We start from the raw sequence: 15,017 nt of genomic DNA, 5'->3' as shown, positions 1-15,017 counted from the left end.
GTAGCGTAGTAAAAAGGTTTATATCTTCTCATGATTAAAATACTCAACCATTTTTTAGTTTGTTTGCATCATTCAATAAAATGGTCATTTTAAATGTAATGGAGAAAATAGCTTTTACATAAAGAACACATGCAACTTAGCAAGTTCAGACTAAGGAGTGTGAAGTGTGAACACACATGTATTCAATCAAAAGTTTGCAAATGTAGTTTTCAACCTACTGAGATGGAAAGAACATAAAGAAAGACCAAGAATAGGAATATCATCAATTATTATGCCTAATTCTTTAACATGTAACACTGGCCGAGATGCATCATCTCCACGTCATAGTCTTAATTAGTGATTGGAAATAATTATTCTTTCCATGCATGAATATTCCATATTCCATAATACTAATAAAAGTAATTTAATAAATTCATAATTAAATTAAAGTGTATTAGATTTATCTATTAAAAAATCTGTAATAAATATTTCATGATCATTTTAGATAAAAAAAAAAAAAAAAGTTATTCACTACTTACTATGCATTGTAGGTGGGAGTGGCAGAGCCGACGACAGGAGACTCCGTGGGAGCGTTGCCAGTGCGGTGCGGATGCTCCGGCGACGCCCACTGTGGTGCACGGCGCCAAAATTGTGCATTTTGTGTTAATTAATTTTTAATTAATGAAAATCAGCCATAATTAATTCTTTTCATGCATGAATTTTCCATAATTAGTGATTGGAAATAATTATTCTTTCCATGCATGACTATTGACTATTCCATATTTCATAGGGAGTAGTATCTTTTAAATTTGTGATAACATAAATGGAGTGATTATACATAGGTGGTAGAATTATTCCATTCTTTGACTTTAATCAACCAGTAATTACCGACCGTACGGAACATAGTGGTGAGTTCTGACACAGCGGATTCCCCCCTGGAACATAATTATACTGCCCTGCCCTGCCCCCAATTCCACAACCGCTGCAATGGAACCAATTGGCGGCGCCACACCCTTCCGCCGCCACCACAAGGCGGCCGAGAGATTCCTCGGGGTGCTTCAACCCCAATCCCCCTCCTCCGCGCCGCCTATTGAGCTCTCCGAGCACGATATCTTTAGCACTCCGTCGGGCTATTCTTCGCCTCCTCCGCCAACTCATCGGAACCACTACGGCATCCTGTCGGCTCTCAACGGCACCATCAAGATCCGATCCAGATCCGAACACGACGTCCACCCCGTCTTCAACCACAAGGCCTCGATTGCGCCCTCGTCTCGGATGATGATTCCACGGCCGCCGCCGCCGCAAGTGGATAGGGTGAGGGTTTACCATCAATCGGCGCCGGTGAACATTCCGGTGATGCCGGAGGCGTTGCGGAGGAGGGCGGATGAGCTGGACGACGCCGTTTCTGATGGAGAGGAGGAAGACGATGGCAGAGTTAGATTACCGCCGCACGAAGTGGTGAATTCTAGGGATTCGCCGATGCTTGCGTGCTCAGTGCTGGAGGGGACTGGACGGACTTTGAAAGGGAGGGATCTCCGGCAGGTGCGCAATGCTATTTGGCGAAAGACTGGTTTCATTGATTGATTGGTTCATTAGTTGAAAGTGGATCATGTGATTTCATTGTATATAATTAGGGCTCACTTGTACATACTACCCATCTTCAACTCACTTTTTAGATGCATATATATCCTTTCCCGTGGAAAAATAATGTTTTTTTTGTTAATTTAATTCTCTTAATTACACTATACTTTGGAATCATGTTTCATCACTAACATTGCAGGCCTTTTTTTGTTTGTTTACTTACTCAATTGCTACATGTTTTGCTTGAAAACTGAACTTGTTTCTTGATGAAAGGTTAAGTTTGTTTATTTCAATAATTTGCTCAGTTTGTTTTATTGTTCTGTGCCTATAGAAGAAGTTTGTCTTGTCCAGCTGGTTGAAGGTTTAATCTGTCGAATTAAAAGTGATAAATACTGATGGTATCACGACTTATTTCCTGATTTTCTTGAATCATCGACTATAACAACACTGTGTCCTGCATGGTTTCCATAGACATGCATGAGTTTTATACTGATGGGACTTATGATTTTTTAAGTTTGCCGGTGGACCTTTCATTTAGGGGCACCCACCCTATCCATGTTTATTTCTTTCTGGTAGTAAAACAATTCTTCTCCATAAAATTAGGATAAAAAGTGCAAATCGCCTTGTTGTCTAATGAGTAAACATTGTAGAGGTATGCCAAATCATTGATGATTTCTGGGCTATTGGTCACTAAAATTACAAATTATGACCGAATTCTTGGTATCTCTCACAATCTAAAAATGTGGCCAAAAAAATCACGAAAATTGACCGTGTAGCCAGTTTCTTACTATGGAGAAGCGATCTTGGGCGGTTATCACTAAGATGTAGAACTGTAGCAGCAGAATGAGGATGAGGAACGGACGTGAGAGATGGATTTCCGCCAAAGAAGCAGAAATGGTGAGTTGAGTAATTGAATAGGTCATCAGACACTGTAGTGTTGGGGAGCATTTGGTGATCGGTGCAAGCAGGGAGGGGTAGTTTTGAATTGCAGTGTGATGAGGAAGAAGAGGAGAGTGGTGACAAGGAAGAGTGGGATCATGCTTAAGTGGAAAATTAGATGGCATTTGGTAGCTATGGTTAATTTGAAGGTCAGACCATTCCGGAATTTGCAGCACTGATTTATGCTTTCATTGTGTTTGTGTTGAAATCAGACATTATTTTGGTAGAAAGACTGTCGTGAAACACTAACATCTACAGCCACGGCGAGACAGTTGCTGGCAAAGGTTGGCAGCGATGGAGAGCTTAACCACCGGATTATAGTGGGTTTTGGGAGAGAGGGAAAGTGATGGCTTGTGAGGTGGAGCTATGCTAGGGCTCATGCTCATCATTGCGTTGCTGTTGTTGGTGTCTGTAGGATTGCAAGAAGGGACGAGAGATGTAGGAGTGCAAGAAGGGATGAGAGAAGTAGGAGAGAGAGAAAGAAGGGTGAGGTGGAGGAGGGAGGGTTGGTTGGATTCTTTTTCTATTTTAATATACAAAACAACGTCTTTTTGATAGAATGAATTGGCACGTAAGATTTAATTTGTCACGTTAGTTTCGATTTGGCTGTAATAATAAGCATGGAAATTGGCTACAAGGTCATAACTCACGTTTTTTTTACCATTTTTTAAGTTCCAAGGAAAATACCAAAATTTGGTCTTAATTATGATTTCAGCGACCATGTTTTATTAGACAGGGAAGCAATACAAATTATACAATAGACTTGTCTTAATTTGCCTTAAGAAGTTGTTGATATTTGTGGACCATGGTTAGGCCTGAGGAGATTGCACGTTTATTTGTAATTGTTGCTGAAATTTTATAGGCCTTGATTGCTTTCTGCAACTGGAAAGCACAGATAAGATTACTATTAAACTCTGTTTATCCTCTCCTTTTTACTTTGATTATTTCCCGTCTACTCTGCATAACAAATAAGTCGACAATCCTTCTCCACTAGTACCCACAGACGCCATCAGGGAACAGATAAGGTGTTTTGCTAATGATGATTCCCATAGTTTTGGGTTGAGCTGAAAAATACATATGGTAGCAACTTGGCCAGATCAGCAATCTTGCACAAAAAAAAACAATAGAAAGCAAGAAAATAATATCTGCCCTGCTGTCTTGGCCTTTGTTTCATATCAATGAGACAGATTTATCAGATATCTCAATAGTCTAAGGTTAATCAGTATAAATTTAGCAGAACTACATTGACTTGCTAGAAATTGTTGATTGTTATTGGATATATCTTATAACTGGAAAGAGTTGTTTTTTGTTGGTATGATGTCAATTCAAAAACTAAAACTTGAGCTATATTCTTTTAGTGGTAAGCTTGACAAAAATTCCCTTGAATGGTATGTGACCGATATTCGAGCTTCGTACATAAGTGAAGTACTTCTAATTGTATATGTGATTGCTAGTCACTGTATGATCAATCTACTTTATTAAATGAGCCATAATCTTTGGTTTGAGTTGAAATCACAATGAATGCATTGAAAGAAGTCCAAATGTGGGCTTGGTATGTTTGATTTAATAATTGTTTTAACAGGAGAGGAGCCCAATTAGTTTTCGCTGCTCAATTAGAGAATCACACCTTGTTTCATGATGAGCAGAGTAGTGGTGGTGTGGTTAGAAATGACCCTCTACAACTCTTACTCGATTCAAGTGTTGAATTCAAGACTTTACCAGTGTTTGAACTTTCACTATTTCAGGTTGCAACAGAGCCCAGTGTTTGAACTTTCACTATTTCAGGTTGCAACAGAGCACATATTTAACTGTCTCTACTTTTTTAATCTGAACATAGATTTAGCTTTCATTCTGATCCTATTTACTTCTATAGTACTCATTAATAGTTTGGTGAGTTTGAAAGCACTAATTAGCAAGATAGAAGTTTCAGCTAGAAAAACTGCCACTTCAATTTAGTTTCCAAGGATGAAGGCAACATATATCTAAGATGGTTGGCATTTCCCAGCTGGAACTAGACATCCTTTCTGGACCGACGTGGCAATGAAAATGTAAGTGTTTAACTTTGTATCAATTTCACTCTTCTGCTTCATTGCTGATTGTGTTTCTGTTCGTGTTCGATAAATACCCGTGTAGGGCGCATAAGTTTCTGAGGCAGTGTTTTATACAATAGGGGTTCAATTTCAATATATAGAATTATGAGACAAATAATACAAAATCCTTGATGGTCTTGAGCTGATGCAAGTACTGTGCTACAGACATTTATGTGTAGGTAACGACATTCATTTCTTACACAGATTTAATTTACAAAATCGAATTTTGGTGTCGTGTTACTTGGCCTTCTCTTATCTTTGAAGAAGACAAGAAGATGAAATGAATGGTGTCCTGGAAGATAAAATAGGTGGCCAACTACCAAAGAATTTAATGCAATGCTGGATTTGAAGGATCTCTGATGAAAAATTACACTGATAAATCTAGGTTGTTGGAACTTGGAAATCCCATGGTCCATCTTCTTACACATTATTTGTTTTACCAGATAGTCACTTTAATGCCATTAGGTGGATCTTCTGCAACCTAGTTTTGTTAACAAATTTAATCGAATCGAATCTGAGTGTCACAAGTTTGATAGTGAGAATTGTTAGTGAGCATAATTGTGAGCTCTTATCTACATTTTTGTTTTAATTCCAGACTGAATAAAAAACACTGGAATTGTTAGTCTCACAAGCATTTTTCTAATTAAAAAAAAATTACTATAGCATTTTGTGTGAATATCATTGTGAAATTCATACTATCAATTTTTTTTTTATAAATCTCGTATATAATAATTACTGCATCAACCTCTGAGTAAAAAAAGTTATGGCGTGATGGACAGGGTTTGGCGTTGGGGTTTATGAACATTCATTGACTGTTGAAATTGTTGGAAAATTCATATCGATATTCATCAAATCAAATAATTATAATTGGACAACCATATTATTTTATTGATCTTTAATCAAACAAATAACTATTTTTTCGCAAAAAGTTTATTTCCTTTTATGTTTTTTGTCACTGCTAATTTCGGCACATTAAGTGCACTTACTAAAATCGCTATTGTTGTTGCATTTTTATTTAATGAAGTAATCGAAAACGACTGAAAATCAACGTGTATAGGATTGGTTTTAATTTAGAAAAGATTTGGTGTTTGCTAGACGTGTTATGGGTCCAGTACAAGTAGTTACTGTTTTATATATAAATTCAAAGAACACAGTACATCAAATAATAAAAATTGGGGTGAATAGTAATCAAAACCCAATTAAAGGGGGTTGATAAATCATAAATGTAACGTTTTTTCTCCTTTCACTTTACTACCTATTGAATTCAAATAACGTCAACAGTCATGACTCATAATTCGCAAACGAAATTGTACGTAGACATGTAGTGCAAAGCAATATTCGTGGAAATAAATAATGGAGTAACTAAAACTCATGAAAACCACGCAATGTTAGATAGAAGTATAATACTACTCCCTCCGTTTCTTCATAATTGAGTCATTTTTCCATTTTGAAAAGTTTCTTCATAGTTGAGTCATTTCCATATTTGGTATTAACTTTTTTATCTTTCTTACTTTACTCTCTCTTACTTTATTCTCTCTACTTTATTCACTTTATATTTTATTCTCTCTACCTTTATCTTTCTCTTACTTTTTTATCTATTTATTTAACACACCCAATATTCCTTTTTAAAACTCCGTGCCGAAAAGTTTCGCCTCAACTATGGCGAAACCGAGGGAGTACTACTTTAGGGGAGTGTTAACTAAATAATAACCATTAGATATTTAAATTAAGGGCTTAGAGCATTAATCCCTAAATGTCAATACGAAAAATGTCAATAAGGCCATAGGATTAGTTCCAAAAAATATCAATAGGGGTATTAATGTCAATTAACTACATGTTTAGTTATAACTAACTTTTAAAAGAAATCCCAAAACTTTAAATTCATATAACATATATCAAATTAAAGATAATTTCATAAGGATTCCAACGATATCATACATGCATATGTTCCGACGTCAAAATTTGAAAAAAAAATTAAAATTTTTTTAATTTTTTCGTACAAGTCTGCAGAAATGTCAACATACTATATAAAATATGTCAATATAATACAGGTAGAATGTCAATATAAGCAACGGGTTAACATTCTTAAAACATTGTGTTGACATTCTCAAAGCATTGAGTTGATATTTTCGGAACACTCTATTGACATTTTCATCCAAAACCCTAATTTGGAGTTTTTTTTTTTTTTTATCTTTTTCGATTTAATTAATAAAAATAAAAATTACACGTGACAAATTGTAGACCACACGTTTTCTAAAATCCTATGGCCTTAAATTAGTTGTACTTAGCAATTAAATGATCAGTTAGCAATTGATCACTCCCACTACCTTTATGTACACATTACCAGCATATATATGTACATCAATAAAGTTTAAAATAAACCTTGAAAGATAACAATCGAATTTCGACGATAAATCGAGCTACCTATGCATGTAAATATTAACCATGATAATAATTTAGTGTATTTCACATTTGTTTCATATTGATACAAAATGTTTAAAGTTTAATTATAAATTTCATTCATATTTATTTTCGTATGTTCCGTTATTTTTGTTTGGATATCGTTAACTCTTAATTTGTCTATGTATAGTACAAAACGCTTTACTATTGTTTCAAGTTCGTACAAAAAGTTTTTCATTACTTTATATTAGTACCAAAAAATTTCATTACTGTTTCATGTTTTGTACAACATGTAAGTAAAGAGTTAACGGTATCCAAACACATATGACAAAATGTATTAAATTAAACACGAATAAAACATTTTTTATAATTCATGTAGGCATCAAACATTTTGTATTACTAATGTATATGCATGCATAAGCATAAACATAATAGATTTCATATTTAAGAAAATGCCATTGGTGGTGAATTATTCGTTTATTCTACGGAATTTAACATGTTTATGCATGCATAATTTGTATTTATATGCAATAAGGAGTAATTTTTAGTGGATGTTGCATGTGTGTATATGAAAATAGATGGGAGAAAAATAGAGTGTTATGTAATTTGAAGTGAAATTAGAAAGAAAAAGCAACACACATGATATGCACAGGAGAGTTGAAAAAATGGATGGTACAATAAATTGGGGAAGGGAATGACTGGTTGTGGTGTACTGCATATATTTATTGATATCAACAACCTACTCATGCACTTGGCCCCTTCATTTAGTGTGCTTTCCTATATTTATATGAACCCTATTTCCACTTCTGTTTACTACTCACATTATAACACTTCTCCTTCAACAATGTCGATCACTCCAGCTTTTGCTTTTCTACTCACATTCTTCCTCGCTGTTGCTCTCGTCAAACCTCAACCCCTCCAGGGCTCGGTCCGTTGTCTCGACTGCCCTCTCAACTCCGATCTCTCAGGTTCTTCATTAATTTTCTGCTAATATTCATTCGTTCATCTATTTTTATTTCGTTTTCTATAAACAATGAAATTTACTACTATCACACTCCTAATTCCTATCATCATAAAAAAAGTGCTTAAAGTGGGCACAAATATACTAAAACGGTCATTATACTTGATTGATGTGCGACTTCTTATATTTCACATGACAACACCAACTATGTTATTGTTAATTAACTAACCATACATTTTAGTAATTATTTTTCTCTCTTGGTCTAATTAACTAGGACTTCAAGTTTTGGTGAAATGTGACAAAGTGAAGAAGCTGGCCATGGCCTACACCGAGGAAGACGGCGTCTTCACGACGGACCTTCCATCGGACGGGACAGAGACGGCCACCGCAACTCCCTCCAACTGCATGGCCAAGATCATGGGAGGGCCCCACCAGCTCTACATATCTAATAAGGACTCCGTCGTTGCAATTACCAGTGCCAAGGAAAAGGGAGGCCATTTCACTACCGCCACACCCCTCACCTTCTACAAAGCATGCCCTGCAAAGGGGAGGTGTGGAGGCAAAGACAATGGATTTGATTCCTCCAAGACTGTGGATGTGCCCTTGCCAAGAGAGTGGGGTCTAGCACCATCTAGCTATTACGTCCCATTTATCCCAATAATTGGGATTCCTTAATTAATTACTATTATTAGTGTGTTTGTCATAATTAAGACAAGGAAACACAGGTTTGTTTGTTGTTTTCATATGTTTGTTTATTTAAGTGCTTGAGTCAGAGAAAGACGAGTGTGTTTGATTGTGTGTTATAGATATGATCAATAAGTTTCTGTGCTGGTAGGACGTTTGTAGCTGCTTTTATAAAGTGGTTTGCTTCTTCAATTCTTTCTTCTACTACAATTTTTTATGTTGTTTCTCGATATTGTCTCCAACCTTAGCTTTAAATTGTGGCTAATGACAAATTAGTAAAATTAAGATAAAAAATAAATAGAAAATTGAAAATTGTAGTTCAATGGTTATTTATAATTATATAGTAAAAATTACAACCCAAGTTTCAGAAAAAAATAAAATAAAACGAAAATCATAGAAGGGTTCGATTTACTTTAATGTCCACTCCGGACTAAACCACAAATAACATTACGATGTACTTCCTCCGTCCCTGAAAATTTATTACTTATTTCCATTTTCGTTTGTCCCTAAAAATTTATCACCTTTCACTTTTATCATTTTTGGTAGTGAACTCCATATTCTACTAACTTATTCTCATCCACATTTTATTATAAAACTATATAAAAGTACTACCCACATGTCATTAACTTTTTAAACCTATTTTCTATTACATTTCTTAAAATCTGTGTCGGATCAAATAGTTACAAATTATAAGGGATAGACTATAGTGGAAGTTTTATTTATATCTATTTTTTACATAGTATGGGCCAAATTGCCGGGTATTGAAGTATACTCTTTTGGAGAGGCCCAAATAAACTGCTAATTCAAATGCTGCTTCTCCTACTGAAAATAAATAAGGCCCAGATTATACACATTTACAATGAAATGACATGCTACATTGAGTGTCCTATAATTTGGACGCTTTTAGTTGAATTAATAACTAATAAGGCATGATTAAAATCAATAATTTAATTTAATTAAATATTTAACTTACACTATTAGGGACGTGATATCAGATTTATTTTACGACCTTAAAATTGGGTTGATTTTGTTTTTTTTTATCAAACTTCAATCTACAATATCATATTTCAAACATACCCATTAAAACTATAGTAATTGATGTTTTTATATTTAATTTTGTGCATTTTTTGTATAATAATAAGAAGAAAAAAACTATATCATTTGTGTTTAAGTTATAATCCCACACTTCATCCTACAATAATCAATCATTACAAATACAAAATTATAATAATGGTAGGGATCAGATCACTTAGGATTCACTAATTACCGGAACCTCTTTTTATTAATTGGGTCTGAGATGGCTAATCTCAGAGATACAAGCCAATACAAGAGTGATACTAAAATTACACACTAATCTTGTACAAGAGGTTACAATTGAAGAATCCTAGACTAAATTCAAGTGCAACACAGAACTTGAGTCTTCATCTTCTTCAATAATCCTGCACACTTAAAGAAGCGTTGTTAGTAACACAAGAAATGATCCCGAAGGATCTAAAACACAAAGAAACATCACTCGCATCCATCAAGTGATCAAACCATTCATTTGTGTATCCTCAGTGTTAATAGTCACTTCGTCCATCATTTAAATAGTCATTTTGACTTGACATAGATTTTAAGAAATTGTTTAATTTTGTGAAGAAAAGTAAATAGTTGGATCCATTTTTAATACTCTTATTAGTTTTATAATGGATTATATGTGTAAAAATTAGTGGAAAGTGGAGTCTATTGAGTCATGAAAAAAGTACATGGTTCTTTAATTGTGGATAATCCAAAGTGGTAAAATGGAATGACCTAAAATAAAATACAATGTAAATAACTTAGGACGAAGACTACTATTATTACATTCCTTCTACAATCTTAATTGGCAAGTTATCTTTATTTCAACCAATAGTCAAGGATTTGAAGAAGTGGTAGTACGTACGTGTGATATGGTGTGGCTTGTGTGATATGTAGGATTATGATGTCGGTAAATGGAAAACATCTTATTTCATGCATGTTAGTCTCTGAACAAACAATTATCAATTCTATGAGAAAATGGGAGCCACAATAATGAATCACAAGCAATAGTGTGGAGCATGTACTTTATGCAACGAAAGGTGTACTTTATGACTGTCGTCGTTGAATAAGTCGCGTCTTATTATCCCTCTTTTCAATTGGTTTTATTATAGTTGTGGCATTCAATTTCCTTTTTTTTTTTTTTCATTTTTCTTATTAATTTTATGAACCAATATTGAAGTTATATACATGACTCTTTAACTTATCTATAGACTGCAGCATGACTCTTTCTATTGACTACTTGACTTAATATTCGTATGTGTTTTTTTTATTTCTTGATGTTTTGAATTAGAACGAAGACGGTATATATTTAACGGTAAATTATTTGGACGTCCAGCACTCCAGCTAAGATTTTAAATTTTAAAATTGAAAAAAAGAACTTTTAAAAATAATATACTATTTAAATATAAACAATATTATAAAAATTAAACTATAATATTCAAATAATTAAAATTAAATACAATCGCATCATAGCACTTATTTTCTATTCTTCATATTTTGAAATGCACATCTTTTATCATTTAATCTATATAAAGATTTATTTACGTAATTTTGGTATTCAGTGCATGTTAATATACATGATATTTTGGATCAACCGATCAAGTCGTCCAGTCATCAGTGTAAGTATGAATATAAAATTACTAAACTAAAAGAGTTTTTAATCTATAACAAGTTAATTAGTGAACCTAATCAACCACAAAGTTGAACATGTTTATTTAGGAAATACAGCGAAGAGAAAGAGTTATTATGTGAGTTGACCTATTAGTAAAGTGGTTAATTCCAAGACCAAGATCTTGAGTTCAAATCTACAAAAACATGACTTTAAATAAATAGTTTACCTAATTATCTTCGATTAAATAATTAAGCACTAAATAAAACTAGATTACCTAACTCAAACATTTACCCTCATCTAAAGCGAATTGTGGAGCAGCAAGTTTAATATTTTAACTTCTAAATAAAGAAAATCCTTCTCTCATATTCATAGGTAATAATTTGGTAATTATTGATTTTCTATTAATTAATATTATCCATTCACAATTAAAACATAAATACAAATTAATATTTTATCAAACAAAAAATTAAGTTATTTACATAATTGATCTGATCGTGTGCGTTATATTGCTACCTATTTAAGTTGCTAACTCTGCTAACTCATCAATGCAGTGTATTAAAAAGTCAATACGGTGACATTAAAATGTCAACACATAATATCAACACATTATATTGAAGTTCAATAAAATCATGTGTTGACATTTTTAATACATTGCGTTGATGGGTTAACAAGTTAGCAACTTAAGAAAGTTAGCAATTGACCACACCCCTGATCTAATATATACACCTAAAAAAGTACTAACTAATTAGTTATAATTTAGCTATCCAAAACTAAATAATTTAACATGATCTTTAACTATTTGGATAATTTCAACCTAAAATATTTACTATCTACGTAGCTATTCCCCAGAGTATCAAAACGAAGAACAAAATATTATTGCAGAGATATGAATGTTAACTGGCTTGCTTTTTAAGTTGGCTTGAAAAGCCTTTTCAAAATCTTGACAAAAAATTTATACCTCTATGTTTTGCATTATTTATTTTGAATTCATATAACTATCTCGATTTAAAAAATTCACTAACACATGGAGTATTAAACTAAAGGTAATCATCCGAAAAATATTTTACTTAATGATATCCTAATTGCATATTGAGTCGTTTTCACATATTTCGACGATACAGTTGATATCAATAATTCAAGCATAATAAATTAATATAATACATATGTAATGTTAATATTAAATTATATTGACATACATATCCTTATGTTGATATATTTAGTATACTATATTGACATCATGATCATATGCGGAATTTAATTGTTATTATTGTTTTAATAATTTATTAAGATAAAAAAATGTAATTATAATAATTATGAATACTGAATAAAAATTATTATTATTATTATTATTATTATTATTATTAATTTGTTATAAATTACTACCACTATTAATTAAGAAAATCTATAATTTAATTTTTTTGATACTACTTAATAGTGATAATAAAAATAAATAACTGTAACTATAATTGTAATAATAGTTACTATATTTATTATTTATCATCAATTGATAAATTATTAAATAAATATTAATGTAATTATTAAAATTATGAATCACAATACCGTATGATTATCGATCGGTAACTTATTAACCAAATTTTAAAATAATATAAAAGTTATAGTTCGACTAATTTAATTTGTATTTTATTAATTTATTTTTAAATTGAAAAATCTTATTTCTATTATTATGTTAATTAGTTAATTCAATTATTATGTCAATCAATTAATTAAGTTTAATAAATTAATATAAGTTTAAAATCCTTAATTTTTTCATAATATTTCCAAACATAAAAATTTAATTTATCATAAATCATACTCCATTTCTTAGATTTTATTCCCAAGAATTATAATTCCCAATAACATAATTTTCTCGATAAATAAATGATCCCTTAGGTTTACGTAAATTGCATGCTTCTCTAAATCAAATTTTGCGATTATGTGATGTACTCGTCATTGCGGACCTCACCAAGTTCAACCATAATGGTTGACAATCGATTAAGTAGCTACAAACGAGTGGATTTTGAACTAAACTTATCCTGCAATGATGACTAATTAGTAACCTTGGATAATCAATTCTCGTTTTATAAGTCCAACTGTCCAAGTACTGGATCTGAAAAAAGTCTAATTAAATATACAATTAATTAACATAAATGCTGTGTTTGTGTGTTTCGTCGTGTACTTATTTTCTTCGCAAATAGAAAGTGACAATTAGTCTAAACTCTAAACCCATTGAAAAAGTGATATTATAAAGAAAAGTTTACATATGTTTAATATATGGGATATTGACATCTAATATCACGAAACTTTCAAAAAGTTGGATTTTTCTCACGAACTTTAAAATTGACAAATAATATTACGAACTTTACCCTCAGTTTGTTTATTCCCACGAATAAAAAAATTCATGTTATTTTAATAGATTAAAGAACAATTTTAGAGGGTATGCTTCAAGAAAAACTATCTTCAAAGATTGAAAAACTTGAAGCTCTCAAAATTGTTGTCGAGAAATTACGAAAACAAATCCGTATCATAATATTATTTGGGGGAATTTTTTTATTCATGGGAAAAAACAAACTGGAGGTAAAGTTCGTGAGAAAAATCTAACTTTTTGAAAATTTCGTGATATTAGATGCCAATATCCCTTAATATATATATATATATATGCACACATACATTCCTTAGCACATCAGTTCATCTTTTTCATCGCTTAAAAACATCGTCTAATGAAAATAAGGAAAAAATATTACCCGGATGAAAGAAACTTTGATAAATGGATATTTGTTGATTTAATATTGAGTAGTATAATTTTGATGAGAATTTGACAAAAAATTATGCAACAAATATAGCCCTATTGTTTTTTATATATATAACTAGTATATAACTGTTGGCAAAAAATTCAATCATACAAAAAATAAATAGTGTATTGATCTTTAAAATTATAAACTTTGGCTAAATTTTGGCATTAACAAATTTTGAAATTGATTTAAAATATTACAAACTTTACATATTTTGGTCTATCAATCTTCATATCCTACTAATGTATGTGCCTTTTTTTTTAATCATACGTGGCACAACTAAATTAATGTATCTTTCTACGTGGGTTTTTATCCTACTTGTCACGGACTTAATAAGTGGTATATAAAATATCATAAACGTTGCGTGGTTGCCGACGTAGATTAAGTTTTTACCGAAAATATCTTATTTGGATCAGTTTTGAAAATAACATACGGAAAGTAAAGTTTGTGATATTTTAGTCCAATTTTCAAATTTATGATAAATACCAGAATTTGATCAAAATTTATAATTTTAGAGACCAATATTCCATAAAAATAAATAGGGACATTGGCATGTAATATCACGAAACTTTCAAAAAGTTGGGTTTTTCTCACGAACTTTAAAATTGACAAATAATATCACGAACTTTACCCCCGGTTTGTTTTTTCCCATGAATGAAAAAATTCATGTTATTTAATAGATTGAAGAACAATTTTGTAGGGTGTGCTTCAAGAAAAACTATTTTCAAAGATTGAAAAACTTGAAGCTCTCAAAATTGTTGTCGAGAAATTACGAAAACAAATTCGTATCATAATATTATTTGTGAGAATTTTTTCATTGGTGGGAAAAAAACAAACTAGGGGTAAAGTTTGTGATATTATTTGTCAATTTTAAAGTTTATGGGAAAAATCCAATTTTTTAAAAGTTTCGTGATATTATATGCCAA

At 31.9% G+C, this 15,017-nt stretch overlaps 2 protein-coding genes across 15 annotated transcripts; both read left to right on the top strand.

Moving 5' to 3' along the window:
- The first annotated feature begins 915 nt into the window (after positions 1–915).
- LOC125223624 lies at positions 916–5,233 on the top strand. 14 transcript variants are annotated; one of them, XR_007176747.1, is made up of 6 exons: positions 1,433–1,521; positions 4,082–4,160; positions 4,245–4,284; positions 4,421–4,547; positions 4,633–4,768; positions 4,857–5,233. XR_007176747.1 is itself a non-coding variant. In XM_048126850.1 (5 exons), exons 1-2 carry the CDS (start codon positions 967–969, stop codon positions 4,136–4,138), a joined length of 612 nt encoding a protein of 203 aa, XP_047982807.1. In that variant the 5' UTR covers positions 916–966; the 3' UTR covers positions 4,139–4,160; positions 4,245–4,284; positions 4,421–4,547; positions 4,794–5,210. The 14 variants fall into 14 exon arrangements, 11 of the variants coding, with proteins under 11 accessions (XP_047982807.1, XP_047982809.1, XP_047982806.1 ...); XM_048126850.1 differs by lacking the exon at positions 4,633–4,768 and having other exon boundaries at positions 916–1,521; positions 4,794–5,210; XM_048126852.1 differs by lacking the exon at positions 4,857–5,233 and having other exon boundaries at positions 916–1,521; positions 4,505–4,547; positions 4,633–4,788.
- A 2,559-nt stretch (positions 5,234–7,792) lies between these two features.
- On the top strand, positions 7,793–8,826 carry LOC125219926. Its single transcript, XM_048122019.1, has 2 exons — positions 7,793–7,957; positions 8,225–8,826. The coding sequence occupies exons 1-2, from the start codon at positions 7,834–7,836 to the stop codon at positions 8,623–8,625; spliced, it is 525 nt and encodes a 174-aa protein (XP_047977976.1). The 5' UTR covers positions 7,793–7,833; the 3' UTR covers positions 8,626–8,826.
- Positions 8,827–15,017: the final 6,191 nt, after the last annotated feature.

This window comes from Salvia hispanica, chromosome 4 (assembly GCF_023119035.1).
Source record: "Salvia hispanica cultivar TCC Black 2014 chromosome 4, UniMelb_Shisp_WGS_1.0, whole genome shotgun sequence".
In the NCBI taxonomy this organism is placed as follows: domain Eukaryota; kingdom Viridiplantae; phylum Streptophyta; class Magnoliopsida; order Lamiales; family Lamiaceae; genus Salvia; species Salvia hispanica.
This window is presented reverse-complemented; position numbering and strand designations above follow the sequence as displayed.

Coding starts and splice junctions, on each gene's coding strand:
- LOC125223624 (XM_048126850.1), top strand. CDS start 967: ATGGAACCAATTGGCGGCGCCACACCCTTCCGCCGCCACCACAAGGCG. Junction 1,522..4,081: donor AAGGGAGGGATCTCCGGCAG/GTGCGCAATGCT, acceptor TTGTTTTAACAG/GAGAGGAGCCCAATTAGTTT.
- LOC125219926 (XM_048122019.1), top strand. CDS start 7,834: ATGTCGATCACTCCAGCTTTTGCTTTTCTACTCACATTCTTCCTCGCT. Junction 7,958..8,224: donor TCTCAACTCCGATCTCTCAG/GTTCTTCATTAA, acceptor CTAATTAACTAG/GACTTCAAGTTTTGGTGAAA.